Source organism: Lithobates pipiens, unplaced genomic scaffold (genome assembly GCF_037356315.1).
Source record: "Lithobates pipiens isolate NorthernLeopardFrog02 unplaced genomic scaffold, aLitPip1_a1.2 Scaffold_8, whole genome shotgun sequence".
Lineage (NCBI taxonomy): Eukaryota > Metazoa > Chordata > Amphibia > Anura > Ranidae > Lithobates > Lithobates pipiens.
The window spans coordinates 71,608,691-71,633,033 of record NW_027507903.1 but is presented as its reverse complement, the minus strand read 5'-3'; the positions used below and the strand labels follow the sequence as shown (position 1 = coordinate 71,633,033).

General features: G+C 46.8%; 1 protein-coding gene across 1 annotated transcript in view; it reads right to left on the bottom strand.

Annotated features, from left to right (window-relative positions):
* DMXL2 (Dmx like 2) overlaps positions 1 to 24,343 on the bottom strand; it is a 283,261-nt gene that overhangs the window by 171,144 nt on the left and 87,774 nt on the right. The window contains exons 8-10 of the mRNA XM_077471038.1: positions 23,018 to 23,195; positions 21,061 to 21,235; positions 9,921 to 10,127 (exon numbers count right to left, since the gene is read on the bottom strand). Coding sequence (XP_077327164.1) covers positions 9,921 to 10,127; positions 21,061 to 21,235; positions 23,018 to 23,195 — 560 coding nt within the window. The remainder of the gene's footprint in view (positions 1 to 9,920; positions 10,128 to 21,060; positions 21,236 to 23,017; positions 23,196 to 24,343) is intronic.

Genomic DNA, 24,343 nt, shown 5'->3' with positions numbered 1-24,343 from the left:
TACACTGCTGCTGGTAGATGGACGTTTAGGAGCAGTTGGGCATTTTTCTTTAAACTGCTCATGAACTCTCCTCTATGTTATCTTATCAGTACAAGTACACAGGTTTGTTTATAGTCGTTTCTAGGCAGGAACCCAAAAAAAAAAAAAAACATTCAGAAGCTATGTTTAGAGGCATTTCAAGCGCCAAACGCGACTACCCGCGTTTAGGTACGTTTTCATCTAGAAGCGTTTTTAAAAGGGAAACATTTTATTACTTTTGAGCCTGGAAAATGCTAAAAACACACCAAAAACTCAATTATCACTGCCTGCAAGCTTGATATACCATATGATATTCCCCTCATCAGGCAATTATGCTGTACAATACACGACTTGCATTACTTGACACTGAAGTTGAAAGTCACCAACAGACGTTTCTCTGGTGACTTCCTCATGTTGTTGTCCATGCGAACTAGACAAACCTTTTCCAAGAGAATGTCAAAGGTGGCAACTGACGTGTGTAAAATTAAAAAAAAAAATTCTCTGGGCAATTACACACCTAAACATAGATATTAGAAAGTATCCTGTGTACATTCGTTGAGCCATCAATGGATGTGTCCAGTAGCAACAAACTCTGGTCCTCTCATGCAATTTTATACATCTTTGAAGCCTCAGCAAAAGCAACATCAGGAGCATTTCCTCACACATGCTCCTCATGAGATCCATATTAAAGCGGAGTTCCGCTTAAAAAAATAAATAAAAGTCAGCAGCTACAAATACTGCAGCTGCTGACTTTTACTAATCAGACACTTACCTGTCCCAGGGTCCAGCTATGCGGGGGATCAAAGCCCCACTCGTCTCCCCTCCGCTTGGCGGCACCGGCATTGTAACTGTGGGCGTCCGGCTGTGACTTCACAGCCAGGCACCCACTGCGCATGCATGAGCCGCGCAATCATCTGAGACCTGTGACATGTCCCAGATGATTGCCTAGAGGGAAGGGGCAGAGCTGATCTCCCTTCCTGCGCCGAGGGAAGTGATGTCAGGAGCCCAGGCGCTGAAGGAGGCTGATTAGGAGGGACCCCCTAGCAACAGGTATTAAGAGGTGAGTAAAAAAAAATAAAAAAAATTCTCTAAATGTTTTTTTTTTTTTTTTTTGTAATTCCTTTATTATTTTCCACAATGAAACAATTTCGCATACCATAACAAAAAATGACAGTTATTAAGATAAGAAACAGAGACAGGAATCGGATGCAGTGTGGCGTAACAACAACATTATCAAATATCAGACAGTAGATAGCAAACATCAAATCTCAAAACCCGATGCTATGCACCCAGTAACAAGCATAAGCGGTTATGAATACGAATAACGGTTAGCGGTACACCGCCCCGGGGGGAACCATCCGACCGCTATCTCAGCAATCTCCTACCGCCAGTTGAGTCACCAGGGCTAAACTGTAGTAGACTCACTAAAACCTGTCACGGAAACCTGACCCACCACCAGCTAGGCCCAGCCGTGCGGCACACCTGATGAGTTATGAAAAATAGGATATTCAAAGTATCTAAATAGGCCGGCCTAGGGTGGGAGGCGAATCAGGTAAAGGGAAGGGGAACAAGGGGGATAAGAAGGCAGGAGGGTGGGGATGGGAGAGAGAACAGAGAGGCAAAGCAAAGGAAAACGGGGTGGAGTGGCGGCACCTCCTGATCAGGGGACGGATTACACTACAAAGACTGATCAGGGATAGCAACCTCGCGAAGGTAGTCATCCGTGTAGATGTATTGTACCCATGGTCGCCATTTCTCCCGGAAGGCCTCCTCCCCCCCACGCAGAGTGGCAGTAAGATCTTCCATGTTTCTGATTTCATTCACCTTGGCATACCACAGGGATTTAGCCGGCGGAATCTCCGATCTCCAACACAAGGGAATGCATGCTTTGGCGGCATTCAAGAGATGAATGGTAAGAGAAGCCTTGTACTTCTTTATCGATCGCTTAGAGAGGTGCAGTAAACAAGCCGCGGGGTCTCCCTCCAGGGCAGCACCAGTCAGGTGTTCGATCGTGCGTGCCACCTCCGCCCAGTAAGGTTGAATTCTGGGGCAGTCCCAGAAAATGTGTAGCATCGTCCCCTCCCCCACATTGCACCGCCAACATAAACTGGGGACCTGCGGGAAGAAACGGTGTAGAGAGGTGGGCACCCTATACCAGCGGGTCAAAATTTTATAGCAGGATTCCTGAACCCTAGTGGCAATAGATGACTTCTGAGCGAAGTAGAGGATCTTCTCCCGCTGTGAGCTAGTAAATTGGACACCGAGGTCCAGCTCCCATTTGGCGAGATAAGGGGGGACAGACCCTTCAGGCGGAGAGATCAGCGAGGAGTAAATCAGAGATAAACAGTGACGAGTCGGTTCCCTGCGGTAGCAGATGTGCTCCAGCTCCGTGAGCGGGCGCGATATGCCGGGTGTCCTTGCACATCGGCGCAGGAAATTGCGAAGTTGGAGACTACTCCAGAAGTCCAATGGGGGGTCTAAGGTGGATAGCCTTGCTTCTAGTGCAAGTGTGCCGTCCAGATCCAGGAAGTCATAAAAATGGGAGCGCCCCGCTGATGCCAATCGCCCAAAAGCGGGGTTCTGCCCGCCAGGCGGAAAGTCCGGATTACCCAAAATGGGCACCATGGGGGAGGGCATCGGGGAGATCGAGGAGCGGCGAAAAGTGTCCCTTATTACCCGTAAGGTGCTGCCTAGCGTAGGATGGTCATTCAGGTCCCTCGGAAACGAGGTAGTGACCCATGGCCAGTACCTGGCCAAACCCTCAGAATCTTCCAGTTCCATCGCCACCCACTGCTTGGCCTCCGCATGGCAGTACCAGTCGACCAGTCTAGTAAGGTGGGTCGCCCTGTAATACGCCTTGATGTCTGGAAGACCGACTCCTCCCCTGTGCTTAACCATATGAAGGATCTGCAGTTTGATGCGTGGTGTTTGACGGGACCAAATGAAGTCACGAAACAGCGAGTCGACACGCTTGAAGAAAGATGGAGGGAGACGGATGGGGAGGGCTTGTAACAAGTACAATATCCTAGGCAAAACGGTCATCTTGATGGCGTTACAGCGGCCGAACCAGGTTAAAGTAAGAGAATGCCATTGTTGAAGATCGGATTTGAGTCTGAGAAGGAGCGGAGTAAAGTTCGCCTGGTACAAGTTAGAGGGATCCGCACAGATCTCGACACCCAGGTAATGAATGGTATCGGTCGCCCATCGCAGCTGATGAGCTGCGCGCAGGCGGCCGACAACGGCCTTATCTACCGTAATGTTCAGAAGGGATGATTTAGTCAAATTAATCGAAAACATAGAGAGGGCTCCGTAGCACTGCAAGGACTGGAGAAGGTTGGGGAGCGAGTTCAGAGGGTCCGTTAGGAAAAAGATTAGGTCATCCGCAAAGGCGGCCACCTTGTGGGACCCAGAGGATTTATGGAAACCAGCAATGCCAGAGTCCTCCCGAATCCTACACAGGAGGGGCTCCAGCGAAAGTATGAAAATCAGGGGGGACAAGGGACAGCCCTGCCGAGTGCCGTTGCGGATGTCAAAGAAACCGGACCTCGTTTCATTCACTTTGACCGCAGCCGTGGGATGAGAGTAGAGGGAAAGGATCCACCCAAGCATCGAGGGACGGAGACCAATGTGCTCCAGGGTGGCCCGTATAAAGGACCAGTCCACGCGGTCAAAAGCCTTCTCCGCGTCGGTGGACAGCAGGAGAAGGGGTCGTGCCGAGGACCTGGCCGCGTGGACTAGGTTCAACACCCGAATGGTGTTATCCCGGGGCTCCCGATGAGGGACAAAACCCGCTTGGTCCCTGTGAATCAAAGCCGGGATATACGGGAGCAGCCTATTGGCCCATATCCTGGCGAACAATTTTAGGTCGGTGTTCAGGAGGGCTATCGGACGATAGCTACCGCACTGAAGTGGATCCTTCCCCTCTTTAGGAATGAGAGATATGTAGGCTCGTAGTGAGTCCACCGGAAAGGAATTACCATCCGTAATTGAGTTAAGGGCCGAGACCAACGGGTGAGAAAGCGTCTCAAAAAACGTTTTATAATAGGTTGGAGTAAAGCCGTCAGGGCCAGGGGCCTTCTTCAGCTTCGAACTAGCTAGCGCAGCCCCCAACTCCGTGATCGTAATAGGCTCCTCCAGTTCCATCTGAACCTCAGCCGGGAGTGAGGGCATGCCAGACGTGGCCACATAGGACTGTGGGGTGAACCCACTGGCAAAGTCGGGAGTGGCCGAATGTGGCCTGCCCAAATTGTAAAGGCCTTCAAAAAACGAACGGAACTCCGATGCTATGCCAGAGGATGTGGTCGCTCTTTGGCCCGCAGACGTCAGGATATGAGGAATGTAAGTTTTAGTGCGAGGACCACGCAGAGCCCTAGCCAGCATGGAGCCGGGTTTATTGCTAAATTCATACATCGAGCGATGAGCCCAAGCCAATTTTTGCTTTGTTTTATGGAACAAAAGCAAGCGAAGCTCTTCGCGAGCCTTAAAAAGGTCCTGAAAGGTGGATCGCGCAAGACTGGCTTTGTGGGCACATTCTAAAGAGCGGATCAGGGCGAAAAGCTCATCCACTCGACGTGTCCTCTCCCGTTTTACACGCGCCCCTATGCGGATTAAGGTGCCCCTTACCACCGCCTTGTGGGCCTCCCACACCGTCAGGGGGTTGGCAACTGAGGCCACGTTGACGGAGAAGTACTCCCGTATCGAGGCCAAGACCTCTGCGCGGATCTCCTCCGACTGCAACAGGGCCTCGTTTAGTCTCCACGATGGGGGGGTCTGAGTCACGGGGCCCAACTGAAGTGTCAGATGGATCGGAGCATGGTCCAAGAAGGAGATAACATCTATGGCAGTCGAAACCACCCGGGGCAGATCCTTGTGGGATATCAGCAAGTAGTCCAGCCGCGTATAGGAGTGATGGACGTGGGAGAAGTAGGAATAATCTCGGGCCTGCGGATGTAGTACACGCCAGGGGTCCACCAGGCGTAGAGTATGTAGATCCACTTTCATCCGCTTAAGCCGAGCGTATGAGAGATGGGAGGCGCCACGAGAAGCATCCAATAAAGGGTCCATAGCAAAGTTAAGATCTCCCCCAAAGATGAGTATACCCTCCGAAAACTCTAACAGTTGGGGTAACAACTTCCGTAGAAATTGTGGATGATCAACATTAGGGAAATAGACATTGGCGAAAGTGACCTGCACATCGCACACCCTGCCCTTCAGAAGGAGGAAACGGCCCTGGGAGTCCACCCGCTGTGCCTCATAGACCCACGGCAGCGACTTGGCCAGGAGGATGCTAACCCCCTTGGATTTGGAGAGAGGCGATATACTGTGGTATGCCGTTGGGAAGGCCCCGTTTGTCAGTTTCGGAATACGCTCTCCATGGAAATGCGTTTCCTGTAGGAAGGCAACGTGAGTTCCACTCTTGCGCAGGCTAGTCAAAAGCTGCGAGCGTTTTTCCGGGACGTTAAGGCCACGTGCATTGAGGGAGGTGATCTTCAGGAGACCCATAGTGCCGTCTAATGCGGCTGCGACCGTTAAGTGACGGACAGAAAAAATAGCCCGACCTCACCAGAGACCCCACCAGGAGGCACCACCACCCAGGGGAGGGGGAGTAGAGGAGGAGAGGGAGGGGAGGAGGGAGGCAAGGAGGGAAGATAAGAGGGGAGGGGAAGGGAAGGGTAAAAAGGTAGGAAGGATGGGGAAACCTGAGTACCAAGTGCTAAAGCGCAATAAACCCCCGTTGAGCACAGGCGGTGCCCAAGCAAGGAGTCGCCCTAATTGGGGGTGGGCAACAGAACTAATGTAGCTACAGACTAAACAACAAAATAACAGATAAAATACAAGTAAATGCAAAAAACATGTCAGGAGATGCACAGGATAAGAGCAGCGAGAACCATAAAAGAAAAAAAAAAAGAGAAACAGTAACATAGAGAGAGGACACAGGTGCCAACGTTTTATTCAGCTAAACAAAAAGAGAGATCCCCGGTGACCGAGATCAAGTGCCCATGTTGCGAGCGGGCAGGACAAGCCCCTCCCACATGACCTACACCCATCATCTAAACAGACCCAGAACCTCTCCGCCCCACCCACCCGATGCCAGGGCCCGAGCGCGGCCCCTTCCATGACAGCTACACTCACCATACACGTGGAGACTATAGGGTCACGGACGTAAAAAAAAAACATGTCAGGGTACAGAAACATATCACCGTCCGTCGTCCCACAGAGGGCCCATCCGCCCAACCAGCCCCACCACCCCCCACCACAGGGCGGCCGGCGGCACAAGCCCCGCAGGACGGGGGGGGGGGGCACGACCCAACGGATACACCCGCAACCAATACAACAGTCCCCCCCACCCCCCAAAGAGACATGATCACCCCGACAGGATGTACTGGCCAAGGTGTGCTACCCAGAGCAAGAGGCCCGTCCTCCTCCGACCCGCCGGACAAAACGCCCATCCCCTAACACGGGGAAATGCAGGCCGAGAGAGGAGGGGGGCCCATCTGTGAGAGCTAGCACTAGCCCAACTGAGATGATAAACAGAGTACATTGAAGGAGAGATACATACAGTCCCCTTGGCAAAGTTCCTGGCAAGTCAAGGGGGTCCGCCACAGTCCGAGGCCTGGCGAACCTGACAGTCAGGAGGGCTTGAGTAGACGGGGTCCGGAGAGAGGGTCAAGATGGCGCAGGCAGGCCAGCAAGGGGGGATAAGGCAAAGTCTTACCAGTCAACAAGGTCGACATCACGGTCACGCCTCAGAGGATGTTGGATGCGGCCTGGAGACCTCTCGATTCGGTGCACGGGAACGGGACCGTCGTACCCGCTGTCGCCTGGGCAAGGGTGGGCCAGATGAATCCTGGGTGAGTAGATATTCAAACCAATTCGGAACAGTGATGGCCACCCTGTCGATGAAGCCAAACAGATCAGGTAGTTGGTCAGGTGAGTGAAGATGGAACTCCGCACCACGGTGCCGAACAATCAGGTGAAAGGGATGGCCCCAACGGTACGTGGCATCAGCCTCCCGTATCAGATCCAGGAGCGGCCTCAACATACCACGCATGACACGGGTCTGCCTGGAGACATCAGGAAAGATTCGTATGGAGGCACCGTCGAAGTCAATTGCGCCCTTGTCCCACGCCAGGCGCAGGATCTCCTCTTTAATGGTGAAAAAATGCACCCTGCAGAGGACATCTCGCGGGTAATCCAGAGGAGTCGAGGGCGCTGATGCTGCAGGGGGGGCCCTGGGGCCCGGCACACGATGGACCCTGTCCAGTTCCAGCGGCGCAGTAGGAGGCTTGTCAAGAACCTGGTTCAGGATAGCCGTAACAGTGGCGCGGAGATCTGGGCCCGCTGTGGCCTCGGGGATACCTCGGAGGCGCAGATTGTTTCGCCTACTTCTATTCTCGCCATCGTCCAGGCGAAGCTGGACATCAACAAGATGGCGGCGGAACGCCCTGTGCTCAGTCTCCAGGGAGGTGAGGCGGGCCTCGGTGGAAGCATTGGAGTGTTCAATAACAGTTACCCTCTCCTTCACTGTATCAACTTGCTGCTTGAGGTCATGTAGTTCCCTCGTGAGGGCATTAACAATGGAAGCCGCCATAGCATTTAAGTCCTGCTTGGAAGGTAGGCCTGAGACCAGCTCCCTAATGGATCCCTCTGAGAGGCCACTCACCTCCCCTGCATGCTCAGTGTGCAGCTGTGAGTCCGTGGCCGGGATGGATGGGGATGGAATGGGAGAGTGTGCCCCGGGAGCAAGAGGGGGGAAGTCCTCCTCCGATGTCACGGCCCCTGCTACAGCTCCCTTCTTGCCTGTGCTGGCAGCGCTGGTCCGGGGGCGCGCGGCGGCGCCATCTTGGTCCGCGCGGCCGGCGAGGAGATCGGATCCTGCCGCAAAAAGTACTGGGAGATTTCGGGACCCCTCCGATCCTCCGTGGCCAGCGGGTGTTTGCGGTCCCCTGGCATGTGAAGGTGGCTCGGTTTCGTTCGTGCTACGGGCGGTTCTCGGCTCGGTCCCGTGCAGAGCTCCTGTCTGTGCTGCCTTACTCCGCCATAGCTAGGCCACGCCCCCCTAAATGTTTTTTTTTTATATACACAGTAATGATTTTTTTTTTTGGGTGGAACTCCACTTTAACAAACCAACCAAAAAATAACAGCTAGCTAAAAGCACACTGCTTTCCCAGCTGCTACTCACACTATTCTCTCACAGAATGGCTGAAATAGTTAATACTTGTTTTGAGTGTTTTCTAATCATTTGGGAGGGTCTCCTGAGGTTATCTTTAGTAAATGTTTCTGAATGTAAACACGACTAAGCGCGGCTTGTAAGCACTGCTAAACACGCGTGTTTTTTAAACATGTATTACTAGCTGTGATGTTCTAGCGTTCAGGAGAGGTTGAGAAACGTCCCGTGTACACAAAGCCTAAATGAGAACTCAGAGTGTAATTAAAGCGGTGTTCTGCCCAAAAAAAAATAAAAAATTAAAAGCCAGCAGCTAAACATACTGCAGCTGCTGGCTTTTAACAATAGAACACTTATCTGTCCTGGAGTCCAGCGATGTCGCCACCATTGTGGATAATGGTACATGGCAGTGTAGCCTTACGGCTTCACGCCGGGAATCCTACCGCGCATGTGCGAGGCCCTGCTCCTCTCTCCTACTGGCTCAGCAACAGGGAGAAGTGGGAGGGGGAGGGAGCCCCGCAGTGATGTCAAAGGCCTCTCCCCAGACTCCTGGAAGTGGGAACAAGATACTTGTCAAAGACAGGTATCCTTTCCCCCCTCCCCCCAAAAGGTGCCAACTGTGGAGGGGGAGAGGAGACAAATGAGCGGAAGTTCCACTTTTAAAATGCAGGATAGTGCTTTGAAATGAGCAGCTGGTAAAAATCATAAAACAACCGACTCTAATCTTTTACATATGTTCATTGCAATGTGAAAGAAATTGCTATACAAGTAAGCAGCTCACCAGTATCCATTTTCACAAACTACGGCACACATACGTGCTTAACCTTTTTTTACTATATAACTGTGCAGAAGCAGAGAAGAAAAAGATATCCCTGATCATTAAAGCTGAGCTTTATTTCTGCTTTAGCACGATTTTGCTAATTTAAACCAAACATCCCCATTTTTGTACATACTGTATATATCTGACAACTAAAGAAACAGATCTTCAAAAAATGTTTTCCGAAGCTTTTAAATATTGTACTGAAGTGTACAAACATTGTAGTTGGATATATTAATTTAAAAGAAGTTTATTAAAGCGGGAGTCCGCCGGGACTCCGCGTTTTTTTTTTTTTTTTTTTTAAAGTCAGCAGCTACAAATACTGCAGCTGCTGACTTTTAAAATGGTGACACTTACCTGTCCAGCGCGCCCGCGATGTCGGCACCCGAAGCCGATCTCTAGATCGACACTCGGGTGCTGCCGCCGCCATCTTGTGTATGGGAATCAGGAAATGGAGCCTTTCGGCTTCATTTCCCGGTTCCCTACTGCGCATGCGCAAGCCGCGCGGCGCAATCCGGATGGTCCCCGCTGCCTCTGGGAACTGTGTGTTTCCCAGCAGGCAGCGGGGCACTTGCGCAAAGGGGCGGGCAGTTGCGGAAAGGGGCGTAATCTACGCCCCTTTCCGCAGACAGCTATCCCGGAAGTGGGTGCAGTTACCTGGATTATCCAGGTAACTGCACCCCCCTCCCCCCTGAAAGGTGCCAATTGTGGCGCCGGAGGGGGGGGATTCCGATGAGCGGAGGTCCATTTTAGGGTGGACCTCCGCTTTAATATAACAGACAAAAAAAATAAAAATAAATTATATAAATATATCAGCAACGCATAAACCTTTAGCTTGAGGAGTCAGAATTATTGTGCTGCTTTTTTATCCAAAACAACTAAGTTTTTTTGGTTTCTTCGCTCCAATGAAAAACTAACCATTATCCAGCTTCATTTGCAAACCATCTTCATCGTCTTCATCATCTCCACTATCCGAATGCTGCTCCAGTATAGTTTTCAAATGCTGTATAAATATTTCAATGGATGACGTAAAATGCAATTCCTTGTTATCGAGCCAGTGAACTACAAAGCTTCCAAAACCTTCGTCCGGGTTAAACGCTACGCCGGCCAAAACAGATGGAATATCTGTAAAAAAAAAAAAAAAAAAAAATTACGATTTCAACCTTACATTTTGAAAACAAATCTTCCAGTTTAAACATATCAACTGAATAACATTTTTATTAATTAGGTTAAATTCTGTACAGGTCTGCCTGCACCACCCACAAAAATAATAACACAAATAAAATAAATGACAAAACGATGTGGGGTAAGAGAGGGAAATCACATTTTGGAGTTCAAAAATCAATTTTTTTTCTGGTGTTAGAATCTCTGTGCTGTACGCTGCAGAGCCTCCCAGTGCCAGATGAGGCATGTATACAGAATGGTGGTTAATTTGTGTTGGGGGTTCATTTTCAGGGTTAGGTAAGTGTTAGGGGGTTAAAGTCATTCTAAATGCTAGGCATTTTTAAATTTAATGCATTCACAGCATTAAAGGCATTATAAACCTTCCTACCTGCACCTTGTGTTTTTCACTTGCATAAGCCGCGCATTGATGTAGTTTCACGGTGTCATTTGTTGGCCTGTATTCACAGCCTATAGTAGAGTAAGTCTTCACATTCCGGTGTCAGAAATTGTATGTTCAAACACGAGGCATGCGGCATGGCACTGCACAGGTTAATGCATGACCTCTGTAGTCTAAGAACTGACATTTCCTGTGAAGAAACTACATATTCAACAATTCCCTCTCTGTCTAGCATTGCTGCAGCTGCAGTAATTCGATCTGACACACAGACAGAGCAATGAAGTATTTTCATAAAATTAGAACTCCTACATTTTCGATGCAACACAGAGAAAATGGTGAGGCATGGATTGGAAGCTGTGAGACTGAGAACAAGCAGTTGCTTATTCCTTTAGCAAATAAAGACAAGGTAGGTGAATGAGTACATGGACATAGGGGAACTGATCAGCCATGACACTACAAACTGCAACCACAACATGCGAGCCCATCATTACAAGGCAAGGCAAACAACCTGCACTAATGCCTAGTTAAAAGAACAAAAAAAACATTTGAAATTGTATAACACCTTTAAGGTAAAAATCACCCTGTTCATGTGTAAGCCTCCTTCCCAAAAAACAAATCTGCTGGCTCCAGATTTCTATGCGCTGCTACCCCCTTAACACTGTAAGGCTCCGTTCACATCTAGACGTTGCTATTTTACAGCCGTGACCTGCTCCCGATGTGATTGGACACAGCAGAAACCTGCTAGGACCCGCCGATCGGTTAGGAGAAAGGCAGAATGGCAGTCTGCCTATGTAAACAAGGTAGACCGCCGTTCTGTGAGAGGGGAGTGTGCTGATCCTGTGTTCCTGCTAAGCATAATATTGTAAATCTCCTCAGTGGTGGCACAGACAGAAATAAAAGGATTTTTATAACAGCTTACCTGTAAAATCCTTTTCTTGAAGTACATCACGGGACACAGACCCATAGTATGGTTATATGGCACCTTCAGGTGATGGACACTGGCACACCCTAAACAGGAAGTTCAATTCCCCATATAACACACCCCCCTCCCCCTTTACCGTGAGTACCTCAGTTTTTGTAGTAAAGCAATACACAAGTAACCAGAAAGAGGGGAGGGACATCTGTGTCCCGTGATGTACTCCAAGAAAAGGATTTTACAGGTAAGCTGTTATAAAAATCCTATTTTCTTTATCGTACATCACAGGACACATAGCCACAGTAATAACTGTATGGGATGTCCCAGAGCAATGCCACCTGAAGAGAGGGAACACAAACAAAAGTAGGTTGCAATTAGACCCGAGGAGCTATACTGCAGCCTGCAGCATACTGCGCCCAAAGGCGATACCCTCATGCCTTCTTACATCCACCTGATAGAATCTGGTGAATGTATGGACTGAAGACCAGGTTGCGGCCTTGCAGATTTGAGCCCTGGAGCCTCTGTGATGCACTGCCCACAAAGCACAAACAGACCTGTCTTCAAGCCATAAGCTTGAATAATTACTTGCCGAATCCATTTGGCAATAGTGGATTTTGATGCTGCCTGTCCTTTCCTAGGACCTTCAGTCAACAAAACAAAACATCTGTTTTTCAAATCTGAGCAGTCGCCTTCAAATGGATTTTGACTGCTCTCACTAGATCTAAAGAATGTAGTGACTTTTCTTCCTTAGATCAGGGTTCTTGAAAAAAATGAAGGTAAAACAATATCCTGGTTTAGGCGAAAACCTGAAACCACCTTTGGCAGAAAGCTAGGATGGGGACGCAATACTACTCTATCCTTGTGAACTATTAATTATGGCTCTTTACAAGAAGCAACTCTGATATCCTTCTTGCAGAAGAAATGGCTACAAGAAAAACTAGCTTCCTTGTCAGAAGGACCAAAGGAATACGTGGTATCAGCTCAAAAGGCTGTTTCTGTAATGCCAACAGAACTAAATTCAAGTCCCAAGCGTTCAGGGGTGTTCTAATCAGTGGATTAGACCTCGTTAGCCCCTGTATAAAGCTTTGGACCAAAGAATGCAAAGCAAGCGGACATTGAAACAATACTGATAGGCCAGTTTCAGCTCTAGCCCCATTTGCAGAAAGGCAAGAATTCTACCTATGACATACTTCCTAGAATGCCAACCCCTGGATTCATACCAGGAAACATATGCCTTCCAGACTCTATAATAAATGACTCTGGAAGCTGGCTTCCCTGCATTAATCAAGGTAGGTATCACTGAGCCTGGAAGCCCCCGATTCTTCAGAATGATTCAGTATGATGGAACACCGGTCCCTGCGATAGCAGGTCTGGACGTGGTGGTAGGGTCCATGGGGCCCCTACTATCATCTTTACTATTTCTGCATACCAAGATCTTCTGGGCCACAAGAACTACTGACTTCCTTTCCCGCTTGATCCTGCGAAGAAGTCGAGGTAGCAGCAGAATAGGAGGGAATGAATAAATCAGTGAGAACTGATCCCAAGGGGTCACCAACGCATCTATTCCGCATGCAAGTGGATCCCTTGTTCTTGACACAAAGTTATCGACTTTGTTGTTGAACCTGGATGCAAAACAGATCTACATCCAGGATCCCCCATCTTTGGCATATAGCCAGAAATATGTCGGGGTGAAGGGACCATTCCCTCGGGAATAACTGCTGTCAACTTAAGTAGTTTGCCTGCCAGTTCTCCACACCTAAAAAGAAGATTGCCGATATGCACGGCACATGTTTTTCTGCCCAGGTTAGGATTTGGTTTACTTCTCCCTGGGCTGCCTGACTTCTGGCTCCCCCTTGGAGATTGATATAAGCCACTGCTGTGGCATTGTCGGATTGAATCCTGATAGGAGAATTCTGCAACCTGAATGTCCAGGCCCTTAGGGCTAGACACGCTACCTGAATCTCTAGAATGTTGATGGGCAAGGTCCTTTCGTTTCTGGACCATTTCCCCTGGACAGACGCTTCTTCAAGGACTGCTCCCCAACCTGAAAGGCTGGCACCTGTTGTTACCACCTTACAGGTAACCAGTAAAAAGGATTTGCCCTTCTGCAGATTCTCGGATATCCTCCACCAACTGAGGCTCTGGTGTACTTTTGGCGACAAACGCATAGGAAAATCTAGTGCTTGAATCTTCTTGTTCCAGGCTCATAGGATACTGTTTTGCAGCAGTCTCAAATGAAACTGAGCATAGGGAATTGCTTTGAATGAATTCACCATCTTCCCCAACAAATTCATACAAAAGGCGAATGGAAGGACCCTTCTTTGCCCTGACCACCTGAACCAGCTCCTTTATGGCGCTGATCTTTGCCTGGGGTAAGAACACCTTATTCTGGGCTGTATCTATGACCAGACCCAAGTACTCTAATTTTCTTACTGGCTTTAAAGAAGATTTCTCCAGGTTGAGGACCCAACCTAGGTATTCCAGGTAGTTGACTGTGGTGACCATTGCTTTGTTCCAAGCAGACTACCGGCCGGTCTATTAAGAGCAGGTCGTCCAGGTATGTTATTATTGTTATACCTTGAGTCATTAATCTGGTCAGAGGAAGGGCCAGAAGTTTTATAAACACCCGAGGTGCAATAGCTAGACCAAAAGGCAAGGCTACAAACTGAAAATTAAGTTTTTCTACTTCGAATTGCAGATACTTCTGGTGAGCGGGGAAAATAGGGACAAGCAGGTATGCATCCTAGATGTCAATTGATGCCAGATGTTCTCCTTGTAGGATGACTACTGATTGGATAGATTCCATGTGAAAAGAGCGAATTTTCAGGAACCGGTTTAGATCTTTGAGATCTACAATGGGTCTGACATCCCCATTTGGTTTTGGTACCATGAAAAGGTTTGAATAAAACCCCAACCCCTGCTCCTCCACAGGGACCACCATGATCATTTCTTGTGACAAAAGTCGGTCTAGCACTAGAAAGAAACTTATTTTTCTCTGGATCTTTGGGGACATTTGACCTGAGGAAACGAGGAGACGGGAATTCTCAGAACTCTAGTTTGTATCCTAGAGCTACTGTGGGACCACCCATCTATCCCGAAATTCTACTAGCCAGACCTTTGAGAATTGCAGAAGTCTTTCCCCCACAGGAGCGATTGGGGGCACCCCTATATAAAGAGGCTTTAGCCATCTGTCTTTTGTCCCTGGGGTTGACCCTGAGGTTTACCTCTTGAACCTGGTGGTGGAGGCTGTCGCGACTGCCTGGAGGCTAATGCCCCTGGCACTGGAGAAAGAGCCAGTTTAAATGAGGGATGTTTAGTCTTTTTATTAACTGGCAAAAGGGTACTTTTCCCGCTTGATATTTTTGGGGATATATTTGTCCAAATCCTTCCCAAACAGCTTTTCACCGCGGAAAGGAAAACCAACCAGGAGCTTTTTGCATGGCACTTCAGCTGACCAACTTTTCAACCATAAGATTCTATGCATACGTACCAACCCAAGCGTAAGGTAAGAGGTTTGAAGAATAGAATCACTGATTGCGTCAATTGCAAAACACAAAGCCGCTGGTGGCTCAGCTAACTCCTGGGCCTGCTGTTCAGGGAACACTTTGAACACCTGTTTCAAATGGTCTCTCAAGGACTGACATACCCCAATTGCCGCCACTGCAGGTTGAGCCACTGAACCTGTCAAGGAGAAAATGTTTTTTAACAGGAATTCCAATTTTTTTTATCAGTTGGATCCCTAAGCATTTGAGCATTATCAACCGGACAAGTCAAACTTTTATTCCCAGAGGATATAGCAGTACATTTTTCCTGCATAGGATAAAGTGTTGAAAACTTTTTAGGAGGGAAAAAGTGCTTATCTGGGTGATCCCACTCAGAATACATAAGCTTTTCTAGTAATGAATGCAGGAAAGGCACGCAAGGCTTGAGGAGGCTTTAGTGAACCCAAACAGGAAGTGGGCTCTTCAACCGACTGTGTTAAGGGTAGCTTAAATGTGGAGTGGACCATTTCAGTAAGAGAATGCACCAGCAACCCCTCTGCATACGAAGCTGAAGAACGTCCTTCCCAACTTGATCCTTCAGAAGAGGAATCATCAGCCTCTTCACGGTCCCCTGAGGGTCATTCATCTTCCCCCTCCCACTGTTCCTCTGTTTGAGGATCCTGGGTTGTAGAAGGGGACCGACTGTGTTTTCTTCCACTTTGTGAAGATGTGATTAAAGCCACTAATCTTTCCTCCAATCCACTCATAGCTGAGGAGAAAACCTACTCAGTTAGACAGGAGCAATTGCAGCCCCTGATGACTCCCTCTGATCAGCCTCCCTAGATCTTTCGGGGGGGGGGGGGCTGCAGAGGGAGGGTCCTTAGGACCTGAGGGTGACCCCTTTATGCCCTTGGTTTTTGTGGTATTTGTACCACCCCCTCTGGTCATAGTGCCAAGCACAAACGCAGGGGTACTACCAAAAAAAAATGGCACCCACTGCTGAGCAATAGTCCAGCAACTGCTGCTGCTATTAAGCTCAGCCTGATGCTTAAGTAAACATGCCTGGGAATGCCTGTGTCACCCACACTCACATGCCACCCATCCGCTCTGTGTCCCTCCTTCAGCTGTATGCACTTGAAAAAAGGTGCATTTTATAGATATACAGCCTGCGTTGTGGACGCTGAAACATGCCAGCGCCGCTAAGCCCCTTCTGATCACCAACCGCACCCCCCCAATCTATTTCAAAATAGACAGGGTCCGATTATGACCAGATCGCATGGAGGAGGACTGGGGTGAAGGAGAGAAAGAGCTACAGATGGGAACTGCTGTAATGGCGGCGGGAGCGGCGTGGCACACCGCCAACTGATGCCATGCTCCCTCTGCCTGGAGTAAAGCTATCCAGGTGGGGGGACATTCCTAGGAGAAAAAACCCCCTTCCGACGTCTTACCTGATGCTTGGGCTGGAGGAAGCGTGCAGCTTATTGCAAGCAAGACTGACAAGCATGGAACAGGTATGTGCTCTTTACAGCCCCCTGTGGTGACTATAGGCATGACAACGTTTACTTAAAGGAGAAAACCCACAAGGATTCGAAAAAAGACCTAAGGAATCTCCCTTACCTTATCCAGCTGCAGGGTTTTGTGATAACAGACCCAATCTTCACCACTCACGGTTGGCTCTGTTAAAAAACCTTCAGGGACTGGGGCCCCCTTTGTATCGGGGGGGGGGGGGGGGTCTACAGCCCTGGGCCTGTAAAGCACCCCACCAGGAATATGTCTGAAAAAAAAGCAAATACTGGATCCCGGGGTCCGGCTCTCTAAAAAGAGAAGCGTTACAGGCAAAACCTTGTTTCTTCGGACACGAGGCCTGGCTACCATTCAATTCGGCCTGGAAAAGACACTTTGAATCGATCCGGTTGCATAGCTTACCCCAGCAAGGAATATTCCAGTGGAGCTCAGCACAGCATATCTTTACTTGTGACCAACACCGAAGACACTGGTGAAACTGAGGTAGTTCCGGTAAAATGGGAGGGATTATATGGGGAATTGAACTTCCTTTAGTGTGCCAGTGTCCATCACCTGAAGGTGTCATATAACCCAGACAGTTATTAATGTGGTTCTGTGTCCCGTGATGTACGATAAAAAAAAAAAAAACTGACATTCTAACTCGTCCTCACTTAATTTATATCTAGAAAGAAAATGGCATTTCACTTTAGGTGTATAGGTAGGGTTACAAGGTAGTGTGAACTATATTTTAATGGTTACTTAAAACATTTGGCAGCTATAGTGTTCATACCACTGAAAACTACCACCATCGAACTCCTGATGTCAAGAACTAGTGTGCCATGAAATGTGGGACCTTAATGATTATTTTGGCAATCAAATATCAACAGGGCCCAGGGATTAAAAAAAATAAAAAAAAAGGAGTTCAGGCACGTAGGTAGGATCTGACCACTCTCAAGGACTCCTGTCTGTCAACGGGTTGAATAAAAAAAAAAAAGTTTTTAAGATAATTGGCGAAGACGGCATTTTTGCAGCAGTTTTGAATTGAAGCTTTAGATTACAGGAAATAATCTTTAAAAAACAATGGTATAAATGCACTAAATAAATATATTGAGGTAATATATGCATTACATAGTATAAATTAGGTTTATACAATAAATAGGTTGTCCATTCAGTGAACTTGGTGTTGCGTTATTCACTTTCGGGTCATTACAGAGTACAATGGGGCACTCTTTACATTGTGAGGAAAATAGATTTAACCTCAACACACAGAAAGGCTTCTTCACAGTAAGGCTGACCACAGACAGTACAAAATTTCTTTCCTGCCACCACCAGGTTGCATAAAAGAAATGTCAACGAGTCTCCCATCAACACAGTCAGTGCTGACAATGGAATCCCTCCTACTGAGACATTGTATTCTCCCAACAGGAAGGGGGGGGGGGGCAATAATCGCAAGTAATATCCAGCAGGCTGGTTGTACCAAAGTGGATCGATAAATCAGCTTGGTACTGTAACGATATCATGTACTGGACATTAAAATCTGTAGCTAGTGGCCATGTTGCACGAGAACCTTCGAGCAGCCATGACAGCTTGGATAACTGTGTAACATTATAGAAAAATCTGAACTTCCTCCCTCATGCTAGGAATTCATAGCTTTTAAATTTCAAACAAAGGTTATCTCAACAGAGAAAGCAGAACCAGGCTAGGTCAGTAAAAACAGCTTATGTCAGCCTGGCTGGATGTTCAGGCCTGTCGTAAAACGGTCACCCTCAATTCAGAGACCCAGCAGATACCGGTCGTAAATACCTGAATGCACATAAAGCTTAAAACAGTGGGATAAATATGAAATTTCAGCAGGTTTCATGACTTCCAAAGTAATAATAGCACAGCCATAATAGGGACATTTTTAGTTTCCTCAGATAATTTGTAACATTTCAAGTCCAGACGCCCCTATGTCAAGTCATATGGGAAACCACTGATACCCCTTATTCCTCCTAGATAGACTGGACATTAAAGACATAACATGTTTATATTTGTTTTGAAGGAAATCTCATGCTGAACAATAATATGGATATTTGCAGTCTATAAACAGTAGAGATGCAGAGATATGAATATGTATCACAAAGTGTGCCTCGGACAGGGTCATGAGTGTAGACACCTCCCAGCAACCAACCCCTAAACAAGATGACCAGATGATTAGTCACTGGTCGCTGTCAACACCCCCCTTTGATTTGACAGAAAAGAGGAGAAGCCAAGACAATGGGAGTTCTCCTTTTACCATCCAAGCAGGAACATCCGCCAAGTTTGAGAACTGATTACCCAGCTCATTGATCGAACTCTGATCAACCCTCGGACAATAATTGCAAGTATTCTTCCTTCCCAATTCTACCTTATTTCTTTGTGGCTGTATATTATCATTGTCATCTCTTTGAAACATCTTTTTTCTGTGAATGTTTTATTTGTACCAACTTGACCTTTTCATAATAAACCCTTATGTTGAAAAGTGTTAACCTCGTCTTAAAAGCTCTTAATGCAAGCTATAAACGAACCTGCCTCATAAAAAGCGCTACTGTTGTATAGTAAGACCTCTGAGCAGACCTGTCTCTGTGGTGACAGTGTGTGTTGCAGACGCTTATTCTGAAATTATAATTGGTATTGCTAAAAATACCAGTCTCCCCTGGCCTGGTCGTTTAAAATGGGGGTGCCGGCAGTTAAAGGGTTAATTGCATAATTAGCCCAGTGACAATCGCTCTCAGGCTGCTCGCAGCTGGATTGTGGTCCCGCAAGCTGAAAAATCTGTGTGCTGGGCGCAGCTGAGAGTGGCATTGTTACGCAAGTGACATCATGGTGTGAAATTGGCCGGTCCGTCGTTGCAAGTTAGCGAGGGCAGGGATTCCAACATACACAGTCGTCACAGGTACATTCAGCCTGCCCATACACGGTTCAAATCTCATTCCTGCTGAAACAGCCAAGATTCAAACCATGTATGGCTGGCCTAAGAGCTGTGAAAATGTGGAATAAAATCCTGCAAAGAACTAGTTCTAGCCAGCTCAGGATATTAGATAGTAACACCAGAGGTAGTTGAATCTGGGAGATCTGGAAGGATTTGTCTTTCCCCCTCTGGAGCAAATTGGATCAACTGTGGGTATAGGATTGTGCATATGGAGCTTTTTTATGCATTTTTCTTATTGTTGGAACAAGATGGACTTGTATGTTTTTCAACCCAACTATGTAATTATCTATGGATTATCACACATGCACTGGAGACTGGTAGCTGGGGGGGACCTGCTATGGGGTACATGCAGAAGAGCTGGCTACTCATATTTTTTAAACTCTTTTTATTGGTTTTAGATTGTAGTACAAAACTTTCCCGAGGTATGTACAAAACACACAGTCCAGTCTCAGGCACATAGTCCACACAGGGGCATAAAGGCATCAGAAGTAGTGCACAGTAAAACAAGGTTGCCATAAGGACTATAACAGCATATAAAATAACCAAGTTAGAAAGACTTGTGTACCTCTAACCAGCTAAGTCGCATTAACGGTAAAAGCCTAAGGGATGCTGATAAGCTCACAACTCCCAAGGAACATAGTTGGGGCTACCTGTTAAAGGTAGTAATCATCCACAACCATGGAAGGTTAAGCTAGCCATTTGGCCCAAACTCTATCATATTAATTGGGACAGCCTCTGTGAAAGTACACATCTATAAAAAGGAAGAGCATTGTTAACCAGTTGTTTCAATAAGGAAAGAGGAGGGGATGCCCGTTTCTTCCAATGTAACCCAATAGCCTTCCTGGCATAGAATAATGGATACAGATATTTAAGAGATGAATGCCCATAAGCAAAAAGACATAAGCAAACATGTGCTGAAAGGTTAAAACACATATAATTGGGTATAAGTGCTAAGGGGTTAACCTACATGAGCTAGGTATTGGGTGATGAGAGGCATTAAGGGGCTATCACATATGTGCAAAGGAATGGGCTCTGAGAGGTTGACACACCTGAGCTGGAGCCTGTGCACTAAGGAGTTGATGCCAATATGCTAGGGACAGGCCACTAAGGAGTTAGGGCGCGCACACACTGAAGATTCATCACTGAAGTGTTTATGTACATGCTCTTGAAGCAGATCACATATGCTACAGACTGGTCAATTGGGGCTTAAGTTTATAAGCTGGTGGACTGAGGGAGTCAGCTGGTCAATAAGAGGTTAAGCTACATACACTGCAGAATTTTCACAGGCACACCCACACAATTCTGCACTATTCAAAGAGAAATAATGGGAAACTTACATCTGCAATGGGGGTAGGGGGCAGAGACTGCCCATAAATAAAGTTTCGCTCTAAATGCTGAACCTCCAGACTGTGTGACTTACCTACATGTCTACGGGGAGGGCATGGACAATGTTCAATATGCTATTTGTATTGTGACCGCAGATTGAAAAGTCTCTTGAGGAGAAAAGAGTGTGTGGGCTAGAGCAGGGATACATGGGGTGTACATGTGTGCGTGTGTGTTGGAGGCGGGATATCACTGGGGAAAGACCAATCTGTCCAATGGGTAATGAAGACATAATAATAGAAAAATATTTGCTTCCAATTTACCTGTGTTGGGATTTATACTCGCTGCGATATGAAAGTGACAAAGGGAATTGGCATGATGTGAGATATGCCTGTGGGATTCCTGCTGGCTTGGCTGACTTGGTACCAATTCTGTGTGAGCAGCTAGAACAGAAGACCGTCTTCTACCTCTTCTCAAATGTTTCAGGTGATGAATTGTCTGTATAAAAGAACAATACATTTTTTTTTATAGGCAATACAATGTCCACTTAATTTAAGTGCTAGGTCACACCAGATGCAGTTCTTTTTGCAGTTTTTGCAGTTCTTTTTTCTGCACTAAAATGTATGCAGTGTTTTCCATGTATTCCAATGGCTCTAGTTCACACCAGTGCAGTCAGTTTCCGATGCAGAAAAACAAGGTAGGAGCGTGCTGCATTTTTTCTGCACAGAACTATATTGGAACCTAGCAAAAATAGTCAATGTGTATTTTTAATGTAAAGACACATACAGGAGGTTTTTCTAAGCTTTTAGAACTGAATAAAACCCAAGAGAGTCTTTGTTGTGCACAAAGTAAAACTATAGCTAAAACTTTTTTTTTTTATTCATTTTGGATGTAAGGGAGGGATATTACCTTTTCAGTTTTCTTGCCCTTGTGTGCCATAGGGGAGATTCCCCTTAACTTCCTGTCCCATGGCCTCCATCAGAGGCTCTTTACCGAGATCGGTGTAGCGGTGTGTCTGACTGACACCCTGCACCACCAACTGCCATGGTGCCAACCCTCGGGGGCACGCAAGAGCGATCGCTCAAACTAAGGGCCCATTAACGTCTCTGCATTGTGTCAACACATATATTGGGGGTTATTTACTAAAGCTGTAGAGTGCAGAATCGGGTGCAGCTCTGCATAGAAACCAATCAGCTTCCGGGTTTTATTGCCAAAGCTTAATTGAGCAAGCTGAAGTTAGAAGCTGATTGGCTACCATGCACAGCTGCATCAGATTCTGAGTGCTTCAGTTTTAGTAAATCTCCCCCTATGTGCATTGGTACACTGTAGTGTCCCAAGGCATCTTCCCAACTCACCTGTGATGCATCGCACCACAATGCACAGTAATGCACTACCAAGTGTTGATAGCTGGCAATTTTTGGTCCATTATAGTGCATTAGACAGCCGATTCAAATGAACTTTGCACATTATTACACACATGTTAAATACATCACCACAGGCAGCACTTCTGACCCCTGATTCACACCTGTGTGGGTTTGTGGCCCAAGTTTGCCCGGGTATAGCAAGCCATTCATTTGAATGTGTTGCTGTGGCTGCATTTCTCGGAAAAAAAAAAAAAGGTGCTGGCCTTTGCACCATATGATTTCCCTGTGGTTCCAGTGCCCGCAAACGCACTGCGGGTTGGAATGTGTGGGGGTGGCATTAAGAATAAATAACAGCTCTGCGCATCTCAAATCCTTTTGAGACCAGGAGGTCACTGAGGCCTTGGCCAAATTTAGCAACATGACTTACCTTGACAGCTTTGCAATTGTATTTGACATTTACACTAATAAACAATGACACGACAGATCCAATTGTAGCCTAAGGCTGGGTTCACACTGATGCACAGAGCGGCTCACAGCAGTCGTCCGGTGCGTCCCTGTTCACCGCTTCAAATCCGATTTCAGCCCGAATTTTTGGCTGAATTCAGACCTGAAACGGACCAGAAGACGCACAGGACTCCTTTGAAATTTGCTCCGTAGATGTGGGAACCGGCTCCATAGAGAGCTGGTCACAATCTCCTGACATAAGGTGGTCACAGTATACAGCCATCATCCCACTATTTCACTTTTATCTAAAATTGTTCAAGAGGAAATATTCCTGGAGATTTTATCAACAATGTCAAAATCTATGTACATGATTAATAGGGGACAAATGAAAACATGGATTTTTTTTCACAAGAAGAATTTCAGTTTTAACGTTAGCCAGAAAATGTACAGAGATAAACATAAGACATGTTACCTCAAGAGCATGCTCAATTTTATCTTTTTGCTTTCCAGTAAAGGACAAGCTACTACTGGAACTGCCATGCTCAATTATTTGTCCACCAAGAAGGCTATCCTCTGGCAAAAGGGTTTCTGCCCAAAGGCGGCAAATGCCATCCTGACAGGATGTAAGTAATACATTGCACACCGAGCCCCTGAAAGAAAAAAAATTACAAAGTAATGTCAGCAAGTTGTTATAGATCTAAAAGATCTATTGATATTGCCAAAGAGCAAAGCAAAATGACAGGTTTAATAAAAGGAACATAATTAAATATGTAATATTGCTAAGGAAATCTGCATCTACAAAAAAAAAAAAATAGATTGTTTAATATTTTAATTTCTTTATTTGCATTTCAGTTTGTATTTTATAAAACAGGATTTTCGACTTACCATAAAAATCCTTTTCCTGGAGTTCATTAAGGAGTACAGGCAGAAGTAACTCTTGATCTGTGAATGAGGAGAGAATCTCAGACGCTCCTCTATTCACAGATTGTGTTAGATTCCATTCACACAGGGGCAACACGACTTCCAGCGTGACTTTTGGAGGCAACTTGGACATGACTTGAGTATGAATAACACCACGACTTGGAGTGACTTCAACACAACTTGGGGCGACTTACCACACGACTTTAAGTCGCCGCAGGCCATGGCCAATCAGTTACAGGCCGTGTAATCAGTGAAATAACTTTTTCCAATGGAAGAGAGGGCTGGAGGGACCATGTCCCCATCTGATTGAAGTTAACTCTCACAGCGCTGAATAGTCAGCAGCAGGAGGAGGACAGGACAGCCCTGTAGTATAGATTTCTACTGAATTCAGCAGCCTGCACATCATGGGTCGCATTTCATTACAAGTAGGTAATAGACCTAAAGCTGTAGAGAAAATAATCATACTCCGGTTCCTCTATGTCTTTTCAAACCATGCCATGGCCCTCATCTTTTCTTTCACCTGGACTGCTTAGTATTGCTCAAATTTCTATGGCCTTGCTCTCTAGCCAGACTGTTATAATATTCTAGTGAAGCAAAAAACTGATGGTGGCGCTGGGCTGCCCCACCTTGAAATCTACCAAGCCTCCTCTGTATTATGCCAAATTTTAGATTGCCATCACATCCAATTTAAGCAATGGGCCGGCCTGGAGAGAAACATCTTATTGTTACCGTTAACTTCCCTCCCTTGGGTCCACCCCAATAATCACCCACCCCCATCATCAGAGTCCCCTTGATTTTGTCACTTCTCCAGGTTTAGGATTGTATGATTATAATATATGGAATTCTCCTCTTTCCCCAGCCCCCATGACTGCAATCC